Source organism: Fomitopsis serialis (assembly GCF_022376445.1).
Source record: "Fomitopsis serialis strain Sig1Antser10 chromosome Unknown B0H18scaffold_16, whole genome shotgun sequence".
Lineage (NCBI taxonomy): Eukaryota > Fungi > Basidiomycota > Agaricomycetes > Polyporales > Fomitopsidaceae > Fomitopsis > Fomitopsis serialis.
The window spans coordinates 459,955-479,652 of record NW_025954976.1 but is presented as its reverse complement, the minus strand read 5'-3'; the positions used below and the strand labels follow the sequence as shown (position 1 = coordinate 479,652).

At 54.4% G+C, this 19,698-nt stretch overlaps 8 protein-coding genes across 8 annotated transcripts; 5 read left to right on the top strand and 3 right to left on the bottom strand.

The window, feature by feature from the left end:
- The first annotated feature begins 161 nt into the window (after positions 1-161).
- On the top strand, positions 162-1,433 carry B0H18DRAFT_993432 (ras-domain-containing protein). The gene is made up of 7 exons (XM_048045195.1): positions 162-342; positions 446-566; positions 619-691; positions 747-811; positions 838-857; positions 908-1,074; positions 1,129-1,433. Exons 1-7 carry the CDS (start codon positions 266-268, stop codon positions 1,188-1,190), a joined length of 585 nt encoding a protein of 194 aa, XP_047896234.1. The 5' UTR covers positions 162-265; the 3' UTR covers positions 1,191-1,433.
- Positions 1,434-1,482: 49 nt separating this feature from the next.
- On the bottom strand, positions 1,483-2,927 carry B0H18DRAFT_1116871 (TAP42-like protein; the record flags this gene model as incomplete). The annotated part of the gene is made up of 6 exons (XM_048033491.1): positions 1,483-1,657; positions 1,716-1,867; positions 1,922-2,308; positions 2,357-2,524; positions 2,575-2,781; positions 2,835-2,927. The coding sequence occupies 6 exons, from the start codon at positions 2,925-2,927 to the stop codon at positions 1,483-1,485; spliced, it is 1,182 nt and encodes a 393-aa protein (XP_047896233.1).
- Positions 2,928-3,307: 380 nt separating this feature from the next.
- B0H18DRAFT_993427 (uncharacterized protein) lies at positions 3,308-4,294 on the top strand (the record flags this gene model as incomplete). The annotated part of the gene is made up of 2 exons (XM_048045194.1): positions 3,308-3,601; positions 3,672-4,294. Coding segments are annotated over exons 1-2 (879 nt in total), but the record flags the coding sequence as incomplete, so codon positions are not given.
- A 3,068-nt stretch (positions 4,295-7,362) lies between these two features.
- B0H18DRAFT_1093613 (peptidase S8/S53 domain-containing protein) lies at positions 7,363-10,257 on the top strand (the record flags this gene model as incomplete). Its single annotated transcript, XM_048032351.1, has 8 exons — positions 7,363-7,810; positions 7,929-8,058; positions 8,200-8,636; positions 8,687-8,790; positions 8,946-9,115; positions 9,145-9,340; positions 9,391-9,455; positions 9,500-10,257. Exons 1-8 carry the CDS (start codon positions 7,427-7,429, stop codon positions 10,255-10,257), a joined length of 2,244 nt encoding a protein of 747 aa, XP_047896231.1. The 5' UTR covers positions 7,363-7,426.
- Positions 10,258-10,335: 78 nt separating this feature from the next.
- Positions 10,336-13,600, bottom strand: B0H18DRAFT_134778 (MCM-domain-containing protein). Its single transcript, XM_048036794.1, has 9 exons — positions 13,537-13,600; positions 13,349-13,482; positions 12,855-12,914; positions 12,583-12,803; positions 12,211-12,532; positions 11,593-12,163; positions 11,149-11,539; positions 10,538-11,093; positions 10,336-10,488 (listed from the first exon to the last, which is right to left on the bottom strand). Exons 1-9 carry the CDS (start codon positions 13,583-13,585, stop codon positions 10,414-10,416), a joined length of 2,379 nt encoding a protein of 792 aa, XP_047896230.1. The 5' UTR covers positions 13,586-13,600; the 3' UTR covers positions 10,336-10,413.
- A 154-nt stretch (positions 13,601-13,754) lies between these two features.
- B0H18DRAFT_1209327 (uncharacterized protein) lies at positions 13,755-15,195 on the top strand. Its single transcript, XM_048036315.1, has 3 exons — positions 13,755-14,377; positions 14,428-14,464; positions 14,514-15,195. Exons 1-3 carry the CDS (start codon positions 13,826-13,828, stop codon positions 15,146-15,148), a joined length of 1,224 nt encoding a protein of 407 aa, XP_047896229.1. The 5' UTR covers positions 13,755-13,825; the 3' UTR covers positions 15,149-15,195.
- B0H18DRAFT_993415 (WD40-repeat-containing domain protein) lies at positions 15,185-17,709 on the bottom strand. The gene is made up of 11 exons (XM_048045193.1): positions 17,570-17,709; positions 17,022-17,543; positions 16,846-16,969; positions 16,763-16,800; positions 16,352-16,712; positions 16,212-16,296; positions 16,083-16,158; positions 15,863-16,033; positions 15,772-15,813; positions 15,557-15,718; positions 15,185-15,509 (listed from the first exon to the last, which is right to left on the bottom strand). Exons 1-11 carry the CDS (start codon positions 17,603-17,605, stop codon positions 15,333-15,335), a joined length of 1,794 nt encoding a protein of 597 aa, XP_047896228.1. The 5' UTR covers positions 17,606-17,709; the 3' UTR covers positions 15,185-15,332.
- On the top strand, positions 17,710-19,610 carry B0H18DRAFT_993409 (thiamine diphosphate-binding protein). The gene is made up of 8 exons (XM_048045192.1): positions 17,710-18,122; positions 18,187-18,265; positions 18,320-18,338; positions 18,387-18,520; positions 18,574-18,729; positions 18,785-18,893; positions 18,952-19,336; positions 19,388-19,610. The coding sequence occupies exons 1-8, from the start codon at positions 18,088-18,090 to the stop codon at positions 19,473-19,475; spliced, it is 1,005 nt and encodes a 334-aa protein (XP_047896227.1). The 5' UTR covers positions 17,710-18,087; the 3' UTR covers positions 19,476-19,610.
- Positions 19,611-19,698: the final 88 nt, after the last annotated feature.

Sequence of the window (19,698 nt, the reverse complement as noted above, 5' to 3'; positions counted from 1 at the left end):
CAGACTCGAGTCAGCCATCGTCGTGTGCGAGCCGGACCATTCAATCGGTCAAGTCCTCCGGGAAATTGAAACCGCACGCCTATCACGTGCTTCCATTTACCCCGCCGATCGTGTTCCTCGCGGCAGTCATTCCCGCCTGCGACCTCCCGACCACTGCTATTCTGCTCACCGTCAGAGGCAGCGAGCGAACTTCTTGTCTGCTACGGTTGCTTCTTCTACACCCCATAATTGCCTAAACAACGAGCCCCGATAGACAACTTACACTATGGCAACCTCACCCGTAACTGCCGACTTCTCGTCCCCACCGCTGAAGCGCAGCAAGATCGTCCTTCTGGGACCAGAGTGTCGGAAAGACCAGTCTTATTACAAGGTATGACGGTCGCTCATATGGCTGCTAACTACTGTTGTCCACTCCACACCGCGGCGGCTGACCATGCCTGTGTAGATTCATGTACGACACCTTTGACAACACGTACCAGGCAACAATAGGGATTGACTTCCTGAGCAAAGCCATGTATCTGGAGGACCGGACAGTACGGCTACAACTGTGGGACACCGCCGGGCAAGTAAGTAGAATGTAGTCGCTAGCACCCAAGAAGAGCTCTGACGTGGACTAAGGAACGGTATCGGTCGCTAATACCGTCCTACATCCGTGACTGTTCCGTGGCTATCGTCGTTTTTGACATCACAAGTGTGTATCATTATTGAATGTTGCTTGAGTGATCTATGCTCACCGCGTGCTTCAGACCGGCAGTCGTTCATGTCAACGTCCAAATGGATAGACGACGTACGGTCAGAACGGGGGAACGATGTCATATTGTGCTGGTTGGGAACAAGGCCGATCTTTCTGACAAACGGTAATTCATACCGTCCGAGGCTCGCGACTTCTGTACTAATTGTCCCGTAGGCAAGTGACCCTTGAAGAGGCCAACCAGAAGGCGGCACAGCTCGAGATAATGTTCATGGAGACGTCCGCAAAGGCTGGGCACAACGTAAAGAGTCTCTTCAAGAAGATCGCTATGGAGCTCGTCGGTATGGAGAAGGAGACAGAAGTCGCCGATACTCAAAATACCAGTGCGTCCTTGGTCAATCTTTCACTATTTCGTTGTTGACCATGTCGGCCCACAGAAATCGACGTGACAGCACCACCAGCAAACGACATTCCTGATGCTTCGGCTTGCAATTGCTGATTGGTCATACACGCCTTGTATCACACTGAACTGCTGGATGTTCTTGGCTATGTTGCACTGTAAGTAGTGTGCATTGATATCTATTACATTCCTCTTCATTCCGGAGATGTGTCCGCGAGCCCATGGATATAATCGGGCAAATCGGAGACTCAACGCGCTTTCCATAAGTAACGAAGTCCATAAGTAACGAAAACAACCGCTTCGAGGACAATTGACACTTGATTGACGTTAGTGTACTGGTACAATAGATCTACATCCATCCGGCTGCGTTAAAATTGTTCCTCAGAGTTGCTCATCCTCTGTTCAGGGTGTTGCCCGCGCCCTTGGGATGAGTATCTGTATACTGGGCCCATTTCTCATCCTGCTGACGTTTCTCCTCCACCTTCTCTTCTGCGAACAACGTGCCGTCCCGTTCGGAATCAAGGGCGAGTTGTTCTTTAGTCGTAAGACGAGCCTCAGATGCAGGCCTACAACGAGGACGTTAGTCTGATCGCAAACTGGCGGGCAATTCGTAAGTGCACCCACCCTCCGCCAGAAATGATGTTTCCGCGTTGCTGCTCGATTTCAAGGTATTCGTCGACAGTCATAGTGGGGAGGCGATGATCTGGACCGAAGACCTGCTGACGAAGTTGCTCGCGGTTGGTTGTAGATGGCAGAATTGTAAATGGTCGTAGAGGCTTGACGGTTGTCATCAGCATGTATTGGCACGCGCAGTAAGAGCAGTATCTCACCCTCCCACTAGAATCCGTCAGTGGGCCCTTGCCATCAGGTCCACCTTGCGGTAGGGGTGCATCTAGTCTCCACATATCGACAATCTCGCGATCCTTCGCACGACGAGGATCTTCAAAAGCTTCTGGAGGGCGGGATGGGGCATTACGGAGCAGTTGTATTTCCTGCTCCAAGCTCTGCAACTGGGCATGCGCTTGACCGTATGTAAGGCGCAGGAGGAGAAGGATTGTTTCTCGAAGGATATCCTCGGTGTCAGCATCGTCTTCGTCGTCGTCGTCGTCAAGCAAGCCAGACTTGATGGATGGGTCAGGAAGTAGAGACACGATGAGATCGAAGTCTGACGAAGGATCGCTGACAGGCGTTCCATGATTACGATGTTTCCGTACTTCCTACATGCGGGGTCAGCAGAAGACAGTGCAAGTTGATGCAAGACACACCTGTATTCTCGTCTTGATTTCCTTCTCCTTCTGGTATTGATTGATCTTCAACTCCCTCCGTTTTTGCGCATCTGTGATTGATGAGACAGACTGGGCATACAGAGCCTTCTCTGCTTCAGGCACGATGCCATATGTTTCGAGACTTGCGAGGAAGACACGGTACAATCGCTATCAAGAGCATGAGTCTCGTTTCAGACTTGAAGCAAACACCGACGCACCTGCGAGCGTCTGGCACGCTCTAACCTCTCCACCGGATCAACAGTCCTCACACGACCTTCGACCTCCGCCAGTACGTATGGCACGAGAAGATATACCAGATCCTTGGTCGCTACATCCTCTAACATTTCATTCTCACTAAAGAGCGAAAGCGCAGCGATGCGCGATTGGAGGGTTTGTAAGTCTGTGACAGCAGAGTGGACGAGTTCCTGCAGCCTGGCGTGGGTGAGTCCATGGAGAGTGCTGCCGCATGTGTACTCACCTGAGTCTCGTTCTGAATGGTAGGCAGGTTGTTCGCCTTCGCAACCGCATTGGCTGCGTGGTGGAAGAGAGCTGAAAGCGGGAGGTCAGACATGGTGGTAGGTGGCCAAGAAGCTGGATGGTCCGCTTCCCTGGCGTCGCGTGAGATCGCAATCTAGGGCCGGTAAGTCACGTGCACCGCGTCGCGCTACTTCCTTCGCGTCTACCGGCGTCTAGCAGTCACCCTCGACGCGTCCAGTCGCCGCTGTGTTCTAGTTCGCACCAACTGTCGGCTGCCAACTTGTCCAGGATTACTTGGACTCTGCATGAAGCGCTCTCCGGATGCTCGCTCCTCTTCGCCTGCAAAGCGCAGGTGTGATCGTGGCCCGGGGGGACGCGGCGGCGTCCCCACTGGCGAAGCCACGTTCTCCGACCCAAACCATGAATACAACACCGAAGAGATTCTCCGTGATGGACTGCGCTCTGACCGTTACATTTCAGGCACTGTGCACATGAAGTGGCCTCCCGGAAATGGTAAAATGAGGTTCGTCCTGAAGACCTCCACAGGGCTGAGCGTTGGCGTCACCTTCACCGGCAAGTGTGCTCGACACATCAAAGTGCTTGCATGCAACTTCAGAGAGGAGTTGAAGCTTAGTACAAAAGGAGCTGTTGTGACTGAAACGGAGGAAAATGTCGCTCTATCTCTCCTTTACGAACAAGGCGCGTCGTTGATGTTCACCAAGACGCGAAACAATATACGCGATGGCGAGGTCGTCGATACATGGAGACGTAAGCACATTTCCATATTGATGCTGACCTAAAGCTGAAAAATTGAAATCTCTTCCATATGCCACGGAAGTCGATGAGGACGCTGAACAATCGTCGCCTGGGCTGGTCAACACCGACGACTGGTATGGGACTCCATCACGGCCACAAAGACCGGTATCCAAAACTGTACACACGATCGATACCACGGACGTCGATGTTCCCGCTTCAGGAGGGGCAACGAACCGCGACTCCGTCGCGCCGTCTCACGACATTATGCCTTTGAGGTTGGCTGCTTCCACCAGTGGATTCTCGCCTTCGGTACAGCTTGCAGCTACCAGGAGATCCACTTCCATTCTTACACAAGTACGACCAGACACCGAGGCGAATCCTGACGGCCCGATCCGCGATCCGGACGGCAAACCGAACAAACCGACTTCTCCCAGTCCTGCTGTTGTCGTTTCCGAGGTGCCCGCAGACGACGCTTTCAATAACGAAAGCCACCAGGCCCGTGCAACCCAGGCTTCTCTTATCAGAAATACCCCTCTGCTTGAAGAAGTAGCCCCCAAGGTGATTGAGCAAGGTCCTCCTCAGGTTCCGTCGCGACCTGCGGAGAACCAATCACGGCAAGATAACAACGGTCCCCGCAGCAAGAAGAGCGAGAAGGCCCGATTGCGCAAACAGAGGAAGCTGCTATTGCGTGCGTCTGCAGGCGAACGGCACCAAGCACAACAGCCTGAAGCACCGCCATTGTCACCAACTACGCGCCACAGTCATGGTGAATCAGCGAATGTTCCCGCGCAGACCAATACTGGTCAAAGAGCGCAAGTAGAGCCCAGCGACAAGCCAGAAGTCATCCCCGACGCCCGCCCAAGTGCATCGAATGAGAGCGGAAGGCCAATCAGCGCTTCGACATCCCCGAAGCCCCCTATTGATTCTCGGGTTGTGTCTGTGGCACCTCAACCTCATCATGCTCCGGCAGCACCTGGTCCTCCGGACCCGGGTCCCAGTTCTCCCAAACTCCGGCCTTCAGAGCCACCGTCCAAGCCGCTTCCAGAGACCCGTGCCTCTCGCGTTGGCCCGAAGACAGAGTCGGTGGACGCTTCGCCATTGTATCGAGCAGATTTCCGCAGCGAACATGTACGCAGTGTGTATGGTTTGTTCGTTCAGACATGGGGCTGACACCTTATCCTCAGGCATCCTAACACCTCTTGCCAAGGTCGAGACAAAGAATGCAACGTACAACATCGCTGCAGTCGTGACAACACCCGGCTTCATCTCACAGACGTCCACTGGCGGTGAGTAAAGTTGGCATGACGGACGATGTGGCGAATATTCATGATGCCACAGAATTCAAGACCGCGTTAGGTCTGACGGATCCTTCTGTACACGAGCTCAGTGATTTCTCCGTGAACTTGTTCTCCAAGAAAGCAGTGTGCCTACCCGAGCCTGCAAGAGGAGACATTATATTGATTCGGGGCGTACTGGTGAGCCGGCCTCTAACGTCGAAGCGGCCGCACGGATAACGTGCATACCAGGGCGACTACTACGGACGGAAATGCGGCACCGCTCCTTCGTACAGATCATGGACATGGGCTATCGTCGACCCGCGTGCACGGGAGTCCATACGGAAGAAGGGCGACACCAACAACTTCCAACCGACGCCATCCGAGCTGCAGCACTGCGCGAGTCTCGGCGAGTGGTGGGCTTCCGTAGCTCCGGTGCAAGATCTGGGCGTCGTACAGCAGATCAGGCCGGTACGGACAGGCAGGCTGCACCGTCTCATCAGCGAAGCGTCCCCCGATTGTGAGCCTAACGGCTACTTCGACTGTACAGTGGAGGCAAGTAGGATGTCTATCGTCCACAAGATACCATTTGACGGTCTGCTATAGGTACTGTATGGCCACGAGAACAACAACGGCGTCTACAGTCTCTATGTGACCGACTACACCCATAACCCGGTCATGGACGCCATAGACCGGGACTGGTGTCCGCCCATGTTATCCGACAAGGTTCTCAAGCTGGAGCTGTTCCAAGAAGCAGCGAGGAAAGGGCCCGATATGAAGGCGGGCGAGTACTACTTCATAGGCAACTGTCGCATGAAGACGAGCACCGGGGGGCAATTGGAGGCGACGTTCTCGCAGGTTAACAAGATGCGCAAGCTCGACGACGACGCACTTGAAGACGAGCCTCGATTGGCCGCATTGTTGCAGTAAGCAAGCGTATGCTTTAAGCAAATTTTGGCGAGATGATTGAGGGCGTATAGGCGCAAGGCGGAGTGGCAAGCCAAGGTCGAGGCCAATGGCGGCGCGCACGAATTTCCCCATCTGCTATTTGGAGAGGCAGAGGAGAATAAGCATTTCGTTGCACGGCGGAGGTACGTTGGGGACCACTCTTGTGTCACTCGCTCATCGAGTATTCGATGCAAGGTGTTGTTCATGTCTCCGAAGGACCAGATGACCTATTTGTATGTCACGGACTACACGCGCCGGGACGACCTGGCTCCCGTCGCACCTACTGTGCCCCGAGCGAGAGAACTCCAAGACCGGGTTGTCAAGATTACCTTGCATGATGACCAGGTAGAAACAGCGAAGCACTCGAAGCAGGAGACTTTGTAGCTATCCGCAATCTGCGCCTGAGGCCCACGGCGCAGAAAAGAAGCTGACCGGACGGCTAGGAGGGAGCCAAAGATTGCTGAGCAAGTTGCAGCCGAATAGCCCGAACAACCATGAGCTAAATGCGCTGCTTATGTGAGCCATTCGTGATATCAAAAGGGGAGTCTATTGAATGGGCCCGTTGATGCAATGCAGGCGAAAGGAGGAATTCGAATCAAAAAGAATGTCACAGGAGGCCTTGACCGCGGCAGACGTAAGAAGAAAGCAGATCAGCAACCCGGAAGATCGACTCCCCAGGGAAACGGGGCCGCAGCTCCGTCACGGCCACCTGCACCACAAGTCGATATAACCAGCCCATACAATGTAGTGGCGGAACTCATTGGCGTCAAGGCAGTCAAGGCCAGCGCCATTTGTCCAAACAAATTCCACGTCCGTGCGCGGATTGTCGACTTCTTCCCACCAAAGGTGTCCAACTTCACAATGCGGAAATGCACGCGGTGCAAGGACGAGTACGCCTTCTTGTTTTATTTTGCCGTTACTATGTGCTCAGGACTTTGCTAGGATATCCTTCAGCCAGCGCGTTTGCCCTATCTGCGACGATGCCATGGATCCTGACAACACAACGTCGGTCCGCACTTGCTGGTACTTCGCATTAGAGGTGCAGGACGACGAGGAAGAGCGGCTGCAGATCTTTTCCTGCGATGACAAGGTCAGTTTGAGTCTTTGGAGGGGACGTCAGCTCAACAGGCACCACTTGCAGTGTCCGATTTTGAAGGGCTTGGATCCGAAGACTTGGACTACGACGATAGTGCCGTACGGGCGCTTGCAGGCCGCCTTGAACCTCTGTGTGGTGACCTCCTTGAAGTTCGCGAAGGTGTGGCACAACGACGAATGCAAGAGTCGCCTTCCTCGAGTCCTTGGCTATTCATGGTGCTTGGCAGTTACACACCGGGAGATGGGGCAGATCCTTCTGCCAGGCAATACGTGCTCTTGGACTGTACCGTCGCTGCATAGATTCTGGCTGTACCTATTTCTTGCTCTTCCTCGAAGCTGTGGCCGGGTGGCTGTTGCGAATATGTTTCGCAGTGATCAAGTCGGCTGTGCCAATCAGCTGATGGACGGGCGCCTTCCTCATATGGGCAGGAAGAGAGCGCGCCGGTGGCAGCGGTGACCACGTCGCTCTCTCCGTCTGGCTTCTTTCCATCTCCCTTTCCGCCCTCTCGACCAGGCGGATATGCGCCTCCCCTTTTCTTTGATCCTTGCGCTCCTTGCTTTCGACTCGGTATTCGCGACCCATGCAAAGCGTGACTACTCTCTACACGACTACTATGTCTTAGAACACAGTCCTCTCGCGGGTGCTTCGCTGGCCGACTGCGCGAGAGCGCTCGGTGTCGAGGTTGTAGAGCAGGCGGGACAGCTACAAAACCACTGGCTCGTACGGGCTGCGAAAGCCACCTCGCCGCTGGACAAACGGCGAGCCGACCCTGTCATGGAGACACTCGAGGAGATCCAGTCTCGTGCATCCTCAGCACATTCAGCCAGGAGTCCGGACGCACCTCACGCGAAGCGGATAGCTTCTGCGGTGAAGCATCTCTCCCCGCAGACCCTCCGCCAGCGTGTAAAACGCGCACCACCCCACCGGTCGCGGATACCGGCTTCCCAACGATTGCTGAGGTATCTCAGAAGATGGCCATCGCAGACCCAGAGTTTCCTCGGCAGTGGCATCTGGTAACGAGAAACATCCCAAGAACATGATGAACGTGACCGGTCTATGGGAGGCGGGCATCACGGGCAGAGACGTCATTACCGCCTTGGTAGACGACGGGTTGGATTACACCAGCGAGGATCTCGCACCGAACTTCGTAAGTGTCCGATTGTCGTTCAATCGACGTGACGTTGATGCATGTACAGTATGCCTATGGTTCATATGACTTCAATGACCATACCGACTTGCCTACCCCCGTGCTGTCCAACGATCACCATGGCACTCGCTGCGCGGGCAAATAGCCGCTGCGAAGAACGACGTATGCGGTGTTGGGATTGCGTACGACAGTAAAGTCGCTGGCTTGCGTATATTGTCGGGGCCCATTGCCGATGTGGATGAAGCGGCGGCCTTGAACTATGATTTTCAGAACACGTCTATCTATTCGTGCAGTTGGGGTCCACCGGACGATGGCAGATCCATGGAAGGGCCTAACTATCTCATCAGGAAAGCGATGGTGAACGGCATTCAGCAGGGGCGCGAAGGCAAAGGGTCGATCTTCGTATTCGCCAGTGGTAACGGAGGGCGAACAGACGACCAATGCAACTTTGATGGCTACACCAATAGTATCTTCTCAGTCACTGTTGCCGCCGTGGATCACCAAGGTCTTCATCCTGATTATTCCGAGGCTTGCGCTGCCAACATGGTAGTGGCATATTCATCTGGTGGTGGAAGTGCGATTGTGCGTGTCATGTTTTCTGGTCCCCTAGCGGCGGCTGAGGCCATGTCTAGACTACCACCGACAGGGGACTCAACAAGTGTGTCCACACACATGGTGGTACATCCGCCGCGGCGCCCAATGTTGCCGGTGTCTTCGCGCTGTTGCTGCAAGTGAGGTACGGCGGAATAGTATCCCCTCATGGGTTATCCTGATGTATTGCCAGGCCCGATTTGACGTGGCGTGATGTGCAGCACCTATGCGTCAAGACCGCGCTGAAAATCAACCCAGATGATCCCGACTGGGAGAAACGACATCTGGCAATCTATTCAGTTACAAGTACGGGTATGGCGCTGTCGACGCGTACAAGCTCATCGAAGCCGCACGCGACTGGCAACTCGTCAAACCTCAGACTTTCGTCGAGATGCCCGCTGTACAAATCAACAACGGATCAATGGACGTGTTCCAGAAGGCGGAGGGTGGAATCCCAATCATCGCTGGAGGTGTCACGAGCTCTATGATCGTCACCCAGGCGAGCTTGACAATGACAACCTCGAGAAGCTAGAGCACATTACCATCAAAGTTTGGATCACGCACTCGCGCAGAGGCGACGTCGAGGTCGAGCTTGTCAGCCCGAACGGTGTGCACAGTATTCTCGCTTCCAGGCGGTATGGAGATGCTGCGATTACTGGCTATCCGGGCTGGACTTTCATGACCGTCAAGCACTGGTAGGTTTATCCATCTCTCTCCATTGCTGGCTTTATCAACGCATTGGCAGGGACGAAAATCCCGTTGGCACGTGGACCATCCGTGTTTCTGATCAGGCGAAAGAGGGCCAGTCGGGTGTGTTCCTCGGCTGGACAATGACGCTCTGGGGCTCCGTCAAGGACATCAGCAAACCCGTCAAGATTACGACGTACCTCACGTCGACACCGTCCTGGCTCCTGGCTCCACGGAGCACAGTTACCCGTCTACTGTCATCTCCCTCCCTTCTGCGACCACGACGAAGCAACACTCGAAACCGACTGATCATCTCCCCGATGACCACGACACATCACAGGGCGATGCCAGCAAACCTGCTTTCCCAGGCAGCGGTGGCAAGCCCGCCGGCGATGCTGAGGCAAGCGCGACGAGCACGCCGACGCCGGACGAGGGCTGGTTCGCGGACCTGTCCAACCTCGTGACGAACCCGCTCTGGTTCTTCATCGCTGTCGGTGCCGTCATTGCCTTCGCCATTTCCGCCGGCGTATACTTCTGGAGGCGTCGCGTCCGCATGAGGCAGCACTACACCACGTTGCCCGCCAGCGAAGACGTAGCGATGGGCGCGATTGGCGGGGGAGGCGGGGGAGCGGGTGGCCAGAGGACGAAGGAGCTCTACGATGCCTTCGGCGAGCTTTCCGATGACGACGAAGCCGACGAGGAAACGCGGTTACATGCGCGTGGCGCATCGCCAGGTGTCAACCTGCACGCTGGATTCTTGGACGACGATCCGTCCACAGCGGGCGTGACACCAGCACCCTACAGAGACGAGCCAGACCCTGCGACGGAGCATGGTCATGAACACGGACACACTCGGTCAGATAGTCCAGCGAGCGGCAGCGGTAGCGGTGATGGTAGCTGGGAGCATGCCTCTGAGACGCGGTAGTCTCGTTGTACGACACGCTCGTTCTCATGTGTTGTTGTTTATCGTCATATTAATGTGGACATTGTGGTATTTATGTGCTACATATCAGTACAGACAGCAGAGCACCCTTCGAAAACAACGAGACAGGAAAGTACGTAATACATCGAGCAGCGAGAATCAATCGTCCATAGAATCGATGAAGCGCAATTTTGAATTGTTTGCGACTCGGGTCCAAACGTCCATGTCCTCATACTGTGTGGCAGTGGTCAGACGAGGATATAAACATAGTCATGAGGCTCACCTGTACGATGGTCTCCATCAGATGCGCCTCCGTGAAGCCGCTCCTCAGCACACGAGCCCGAATGTCAATCATGGACAGCTCGCCCGCGTTCTCCTCGTCCGAGCTCTCCGGCTCATCGTCAACATCCATGTCATTCTCACCACTCGAACCTTTCCCAAGCCGCTTAGTTCTCCGCTTGCGCCGTTTGCTCTTTCCGCCGGCTCTACTGTCCGCCGCCATGTCTTTGATGAGACGATAAATCTTGCTGGTGGCGGACTGGTCCTGATCCCGCTCCTCGTCCTCATCCTCGTGCAGGCTCTCCTTGCTCACCTCCATCAGTCGCAGCGCTTCATCCACATCCTCGTGATCTACTTGGTCAGAGAACCGCAGACGGCAGAGGGCCTGCGCAAGACGCAGTACGCCCAGCAATGTACGCGCGGAGGTGTACGTATGCGATTTCTTCTGGTCCTCGTCGTCCTTCGATACCTTACGCAGACGAACGTAAGACTCGACAACGTAGTTCGACACTTCTGGTGGCACTGTGGGCCTATGTTGCCGGGCCAAGGCGATGTAATGACTACGGGAGTGCGACGATCAGCTCGACTCAAATATCAGGCATCGCAAGCACATACCGGACGAGAGTGGGGTCGACCAAGTCGTAGTCCAATTCTGGGTGTGTGTTGTACATATGCACATGGGTGACGTGCTGAGCGAGCCTTTCATCGTCGTCTCTCGTCGGCTTGTCCAAAATCAAAAACAACAGGTCGAAACGCGACAGCAGAGCCGCCGGTAGATTGATGTTCTCAACGGGAGAGAGCTTCGGATTGTACCTCCCGTAAAGTGGATTTGCGGCCGCGAGAATAGATGTGCGCGCATTGAGGGTTGTGGAGATGCCGGCCTTAGAGATCGAGATGGTTTGCTGTTCCATGACTTCGTGGATGGCCGTTCGGTCGGATTCGTCCATCTTATCGAATTCATCGATACAGCAAATGCCGTTATCCGCCAGCACGAGCGCACCACCCTCTACAGCCATGTTAGATGCGTGTGTGAGGGGAACGAGAAGAATTGATTCTTACCGAGAACCATCTCGTCTGTGACGGGGTCTCGCATCACGGCTGCGGTCAGACCGACGCCGGAAGAACCCTTGCCAGTAGTGTACACTCCCCGCGGGGCGACCTTGGAAATGTATTTCAGCAGCTGCGACTTCGCAACACCGGGGTCTCCCATGAGGCAGACATTGAGGTCTCCACGAATCTTCATGCCGTCCCCCAGCGTTTTCGTCACACCGCCCACCAGCAGGAGCAGCAACGCCTTTTTCACGTCCAGGTGACCGTAGATTTCCGGCGCCATGCTCTGCGCAAGCTTGATGTACAATTGTGGATCATCCTTGAGCTGAATGATCTGCCGTTGAATCTCGGGTGTGACTTCCATCTCGCTATACTGCTTCTTCAGTTGGTGAATGTGGTGCACCTCCAGGTATGTGTCCGTGAGTAGACCGGCGCGCACCGCTTGGAAACCAGTGTAGGGGATGGGAAGGAAGATACCGCCGAGATGAACAACATCACCCGGGCTCATCTGGCGCGTGAGGCTGCCATGAACATGCACAGTCATAGATCGCGGGATGTGGCCAACAGGCACTTGGTCGGCCTAACAATACATCAGCACCAGATAATTACGTAGGCGTGATAACAAACCATCTCCTGAATCTTCACTTCCTGGAACGGGCTGAAGCGACACGCCCGTGTCTGCATATGCAGCGAGCCACGGATACTGTTCTTTTTGCACTCCGATTCGTTTTGACAATCGAAGAGAGGCGCGAACTGTTTGCTTGAGACCTCCTGGAACGTCTCCGAGCCACACACATCGCATGTGTACGCGTTGACTTTCAGCAGAGGCTTCACTTCCGACACGCGCGTTACGATGCCGCGGACAGTAATGAGCTTGCCTAGGTGAACGCCCTTGACTTCGCGCACAGCCATGGCAATATCTGAACGCAGAGGGCGGAAGTACAGATTGCTTAAATACCACATGAGCGATGAAGGTCAGGGCATGGAAAGAGGACGCACTATCGTCGCAGGAGATGTTCTGGGAAGCGATCTTGTGTCCCTTCTAGCCTCTCGTTCCTTTCTCTTCGTTGATGCAATATTACATCGATGACTTCGTCGTATTCGCTTATGTCCTTCGTCGGGACAGGCATGAGTCGATCGACGGCTTCACTGAAGAGTGTCACATATCGACGAGTATTGCGAATGATCCGTGAAACGAGCTCCGATACTGTCTTTTGTTGCTATATCGAGCATTAGTATGCAAACAGTGAGGCGAGGAATTGACGACGCACTTCCGAGATGTCCTCCAGGTCAATGATTAACATCTGTTGTTCACGATTCGCAATTCGTTGCTAGGGGATTGTCAGACATTTGAGGTAGGCGAGACGAGTGTGACAGAAGGAAGAGTCAGGGAGGCTATGGCTGCCGTATCGACGTGATGCCCTGGAAACGTCGCAATATTGCACGTTGTACGGATTAGCGTGTACGCCATTGTCCAATAGCTTCCGATAGCGTTCACGCGACGACATGCTGCTCCCTATTGCATAAACTGCGCGGTCGATTCACCCCCCTCACTTGTGGGGGATGGCTACGCCTAGAACAAGGCCTGGGCCAACGGCATGCAGGAGTTCCAGACAACGCGCCAGAGAGCTGACACAGAAGAATTGTGAAATGCAGATAGTTGATGCCTTTTCACGCGTCTTTAGCCCTTCCTTCGTCGCGTCCCCCGAAGGCCGTCCACAACTTCCGAACCTCTTAGAGAAGAGAGACAATGTTGGACACGTACTAGTTGTTCCATGTACTTCTTATTCCTCCCACCTTCTGGTGTATCATCGTCATTGTTGATGTTGATGTCTGCAATGCCACGAGCTATGTCCTTGTCTTGACTGACGAAGGAAGACAGGAACTCCTGGATTTTCTCTGCGGCGTGTCAGAAAGCACATCAAACGTGGCATAGAGAACATGCACGCGCACCCTTCTCGTCTTCATAGTTGACGTCTATGGTGACAACGGGGAGAGACATCGCGGGCAATGTGGTCGAGAGCAGAGTCGAGCGCGAGACGAAGGGTGACACTTGAGTGTGTGACACGACGCGACGCGTCCAGTCACAGCGCGTCTTGTGGCCAGTGCCGGTGTGAGGCCGGCCGGCGGAGAGTTACTCAGAGTAATCTACTTAGACTCTTACCGGTACTACCACTCGTAGGGCCGCGGTCTCGAGCTCTGACTAGTAATAGTCGTCTTTCAACAGCAACCGGCGGATGCCATGGCCTCACAAGTCGACTTTGCATTCCTACAAGCGCAAGCTCAAAATATACGCGATGAACTCGTGTTACTATATTCTTCTCTTCAACTTCCGGCCGGAGTAGACATCACAGTCTCAAGAGACTCCCTCCTCCATCACTGGTTCCCAGTCTCTATATGCGCTGCAGCTCTCTTTGGCATAATTCTGTATACAACATCTCTTCGGCGATCTCGTGCTCGTGCTCGCCGTGCTCCAGAGACTCGCAAGGCATTGCAAACTTTGCTCTACATCCTGACGCCGACTTGTTCCCTCTGGCCTGCATCCTATGTCAAGCTAGCGCAACAGGCCGTCACTGTTCACGACACTACTCTGCGGTTTCCTCTACGTGCGCTGGTGGACGATGTCCTTAGTGGGCGGATAGAACTCAGGGACCCGAGGCTCGATCTTCCTGACCTGCTTCGAAATGAATTCCGGGTCGACGGTTGGACCTTTGGTCTTTCTGTGGAACGCGCGTGGTGGGTGGACGTGTTAGGATGGACCCTTTCTGCGCAGTTGGCACCGCCAAAGACACGGGTAAGTGCGCATAATGATTCTGTGCAATGTAGATGCTGATATACAATCAGCAGTTGATACAGAGCGCACTGTCGAAGCCCCTACTAGGTGACTATATGCACGACTTCACCCTGTCTGAGTGCTGACAAACATTCAGAGTCAATTCCGAACGACGGGCGAACTTCCCGACAACAAGGGTACATGCCTGCCCAAGCCCCACCACCCGAGCACGATGTCTTACCACGACTTCCCACCATGGCCTCCGCGATTTTCCCTCCTACTGTCTCCCTCGATGACATCGCATATACCCTCATGGAAACCTCGATCAAGGACTTACAATCGTCTCTGGTACCGGGAAGCAGCTTGACTCTAATCTTCACGACTACGGGGACCTCAGCATCCTTTCCGAGCAGCAACTTTGTTCTCGCCGCGTTGCCCTTCCTTCCTCACAGCAGGTCTAGCCCGTCTTCGAAGAACCAGAAGTCCCCCGCACCGCGACGTGGCCGATGGGCACCCGCCCCACTCTTCTCGTCTATGCCCCAAATCGTGCAGCTCCTGACCTCGGGTCCAAATTCTCTGGCTGTCGACTCGATCCTCAACATCTCGGACGCGTGCGCCAGTTCGCTACATGCGTATGTGCAAGACTTGGAAGATAACAGAGTTGCTGTGGAGAAGTTCGTCCAGCAGCGGGGTGTCACCAACTGGCGAGCGGAGCGGTTCTTTGCAAGCTGGGAGGCCGCATGCCTCACGAACAAGCTATTGGAGAGATGGGCTGTCATAGTGCGGAGGTGATGCAAACAGGATCAGTAGGCATAAGCGTGTGCATACTCTGCGGCCGGCGGCAAACATATGCGTTTGTAACTCTCACGATACACGATGACAGAACCATAGCGAATCTCATCAACATGGTCTGGACTGAGGATTAAAATACAGCAAGAGTTTAATAATGATAACGGCATCGAATGCAGAGCGAACATCAAGCAGCGACGTCCACCCAAGAGTCCCTCCGATATGTGCTCTGACTCCGTAGATGACGTGGCTTGACCACGAGTGGCCGGATCCACAGCTTGATGTGGCCTGTTCTGGACGCCGTGAGGATACCTCGAGACATGAACATGATGTCTGTCAGCATGTCGGCACCGATATGTTTTACCTACATCCGCATGAGCAAGTAATCAGGAAGACGACGCGAATACTCACAAGCACTGGTTGTACTACAGCGACCTCGTTACGGGATGGCGCGGGGTGGTACCGTGGCATAGCCTCCGCGCCGTTCGGCGATAGAAATAATGTAGATTCGCCTCGTCTCCGGAGGGCGAGAGACAACGAGGAGGTCATTGATATTCGTTGTTGGTGTGACGCCTATGGCATAGTAACGTTCAAGATGAGAAAGCATCGATGACCAATGAACTCACGTGTAGTTTCGGTCGATGAAGCGCTCCGCTTGAGAAGTCCCACTACATGCACAATGAGTTGAGTGTATGTATACCGCTAGTACGAACATACCAGGATAAGTTTGTTGTCTTCGCCCACACTACCAAACCGGTAGGTGCGACCATCGCAACGAATGTCGTCGAACGCGAGGGCGGAGACAAATGACGAATGACCCTGACAGCGAGCGATAACACGTTGCTCCCATGGCGAGATTATCGTCACTAGGTCATCTTGCCCCCCGGTCTGACGGCGCATGAGCACCTCTAAGCATAGCAGCATCATAACAACTTACGATTATGAAACGCCCATCCGGCGACCATGCTACACAACTGAGAGCACCGAAGTAAGACGCGTAGCAGTCGATTAGCCTTCGTACGGTGTAAGCCTGGCTAACGGAATGAAGCGCGTCGAGACTACTCACTGTTCAGCGATGGTATCTATCACTCGGAGGCAACCATCCTCAGAGATGGCAGCTACAAACTTTGCGTCTGGCGAGAAAACAAAGTCTACAACAGATGTTATCAGGCTGCGCGCTCGAGACAGATGCGCTGCATTGCTGACCTACGATGCGCTTACGGGAAACCTTCCAGTGGCTGACAGGATTCTTCGCGGTCTTGTCCTTGTCCTGCTTTCCTCCACCAGCCATAGCGCCGCCAACGGTTACAGGATGCCAAGGAGGCATAGTCACATAGATACTGTCCAGCGGATCCCATTCACCGATCGAGGAGCTCGAAGCCACGCCCTCTACTGGCGAACCTGGAGTTGACCCAGAGGGTGCTCCTGGCTCCTGTGCGACGAATGCGCCATCCTCACGTTCCTTATCATACACAACGATGGTGCCGTTTGCATGTGAGACAAGGAATAGGTTGGGTGAATCCGGAACCCATCGCACCGCTGTGCATGGGGAGGTGCATATGCGACCCTTGGGAACGTTAGCGTGCGCTAGACGAGAACCGCAGAGCTACAACGTACCTGCTTATTCAAACGGCCATATCTGGAAGACATGGGGTCTAGAAGACATTAGAAGACAACGGCAGGAATGGTGCTCGCCTTACCAAACCACAGAAGATCTCCGGTGTTGAAGCCGATGATGACGTCTATCCGCTCAGGACACACTGTAGCGAGATTCACATCGTGGCAAGTGGGATGGGCTGAGAAGTGGATCCTTGCCAATGTTTCCTAGTCCAACCTCCAATACTGACCGTGGCGGTCGAGCGTTGCGGGCACTCACCTTAGCCTTGGTGCCTGCTTCGGTCCATATGAAGCTCTTCGCTGAATTGTAGAAGAGAAACGTAGTTTCCCCTTGCTTCGACTGCAGATTCCTATGCAGGTTATCCGCATTCTGTAAGCGGGTGATGAATGTGGAGGATGTTGTCCTCATGTTGTGCTTGGGGCGCGCCGCAGCTTTCTTCTTGCCTGCAGGGGTATGCGAGAATATGTTATTGGGTATGTCGTGCCCGACCATGGGCGATGTCTTGACGTTCTCTGGCCCGGGAGCCGTCGAGACGTCGGGGGATGCATCGTCTGGATCCTCGCTGCTCGAGACACTGAGACCATCCTCCGCCTTAGGGGAAACTCTGTCCTTGTCCTTGTCCTTCTTACTCTCCCTCTCTCGGTTCCCTCCCAGGAGTTGCGTGAAGACTGGCGAGTTGACAGATTTGTTCGTAGGGTACCTGACGGTGACAGCAGAGAGGCGTGTGGGGTAGAGGATTGGTACCGCGTTGACTGTGTGCTGGCCCGCCGAGACGGTCGTCTTGTGTTCCTCCGTCACGAGTACACGCCTTCGGGGGCTACGAAGGTCGACTCATTCTCCATCCTGCCTCGACGCGAGAGGCTGCGACGACAGTGAGCGAGCTTCAGTCTGAGACTGCCGTTCGGCGATGAATCGATGATGGTGGGGACTTGATCCGGTTTGTGCTGCGTCCTACTTGGTGTCAGCCTGTGTCAGCGGGTGAGCGGCCGGCGCTGAACGAGCTCGCTCGCGGCAAGTCAGGAGCCACCATGATCTCTCTCAGGTCGACCGGACGGCGGCGGGCAGCAGACATCGCGCCATTGCATGTAAGAGCAAGCGCATCATTCAAGTCCTCGCTGTTGAACGAACCTAGCAGCGCTTTTGCAGATGGAACTCCACGGCCACCGTGTCCCACCCCGCCGGCGGCCACCTCCCATCCATAGCCACCTCTTCGTTTCTCCGGTCAACACGCGATTCAGCCCTCCGCACGCATGGCATACACTGGACAGACGAACAGGAGACAGGCTCGTCCGATGCTCTCATCGCGGGACGCGAAACGCGCAAGATGAACATGTACCAGGCAGTCCGAGACGCGTTGAGGTCTGTGGCTGGCTGCTATGTGTGTATTCCCGGAGCTTATCCACGTCGGAACACACTCCTGCAGTAATGCCATGATGAGAGATGACACAGCTGTAGTGTTCGGTGAAGACGTGGCGTTTGGGGGGGTGTTCCGTTGTACGATGGTAAGTGGCTGCGATGCTGCTCAGATGTCGCTCGGTTCATGTCCTTCACTACAGGGGTTGGCGGAAGAGTTTGGTATGTTTATCTGTCGGATTTACTCGGGTTGGATTCATGAGATATCAGGCAGAGAGAGGGTATTCAATACACCATTGAGCGAACAAGGTATCGCTGGTTTCGGGATAGGAATTGCTGCTATGGGCCAGACGGCAATTGCTGAGATTCAGTTCGCGGACTACATCTTTCCCGCATTTGACCAGGTCAGTCACATTCAATACTTCTGCTTGAGAAGAGAGCTTCATCGGAAGGATAGATCGTCAATGAAGCCGCCAAGTATCGTTACCGCTCATCCGGTCAATTCCATGCTGGGTCACTCACCATCCGGTGCCCTTCTATGGCGGTTGGTCATGGCGCTCACTATCACTCCCAGAGTCCAGAGGGCTTCTTCATGGGTGCTGCAGGAATCAAGGTCACTTTACTTTTGCGTTGTTATGTACGTCCGGTCTGACCGATTGTACCTCCAGATCGTCATTCCGCGATCTCCTACGCAAGCGAAAGGGTTGCTGTTGGCATCTATACGCGACCCGAACCCAGTGATCTTCATGGAACCAAAGATTCTTTACCGTTCTGCCGGTAGGTCATCCAAACCTCTCTAATCTCGTCAGTTATAGGTCTGCTCACCTCGGTATAGTCGAGCAAGTTCCTGTGGATGACTACCAATTACCTCTGGCGCGCGCAGAAACGCTCGTGCGAGGTTCCGATCTAACCTTGCTTTCATGGGGCACGCCTATCTACTACTGCGAAGCCGCGATGCATATGCTCGCGAACCCCTCCGGAGCTCTCTCGCCTCATGTGCCACCATCGATTCGTGGCGCGAAAGTGGAACTCATAGACTTGCGCACCATACTTCCGTGGGACGTCGATACTGTCGTCGAGAGCGTCAACCGGACGGGCAGACTTGTCGTTGTCCACGAAGCCGGTCGGACTGGTGGAGTCGGTGCTGAGGTTGGTGCCGAGATACAGAAGAGGTGCTTTTTGAAGCTCAACGCACCCGTCAAGCTTATCACGGGATGGGAGTACGTGTTTTTGTGCTAGTCGTCAGCAATGCTCATCTAATGGATCCCCAGCATTCCCGTTCCTATGCAATTCGAGAAATTCTACATGCCTGATTCTCTGCGGATACTTGATGGTGTTGTTGAGACACTGACTTACTGATTGCGATACCACCGGTTTACTATGTGGGATTACGCTGGCTGATACCATTGTATATTAGCGCAAGGAAACTGTATACGAAGTCACTGCATCAGATGAATGCATGCTGAACATGTACGCCTTCAACAGGTTTTGCATCTTCTGCAGGGTTGTTCTTGTCAACGTTACGACGGTCCTGAGACCCCATGCGATGCTCGGACCGAGATTGCGCCCTACCTGTACGGTT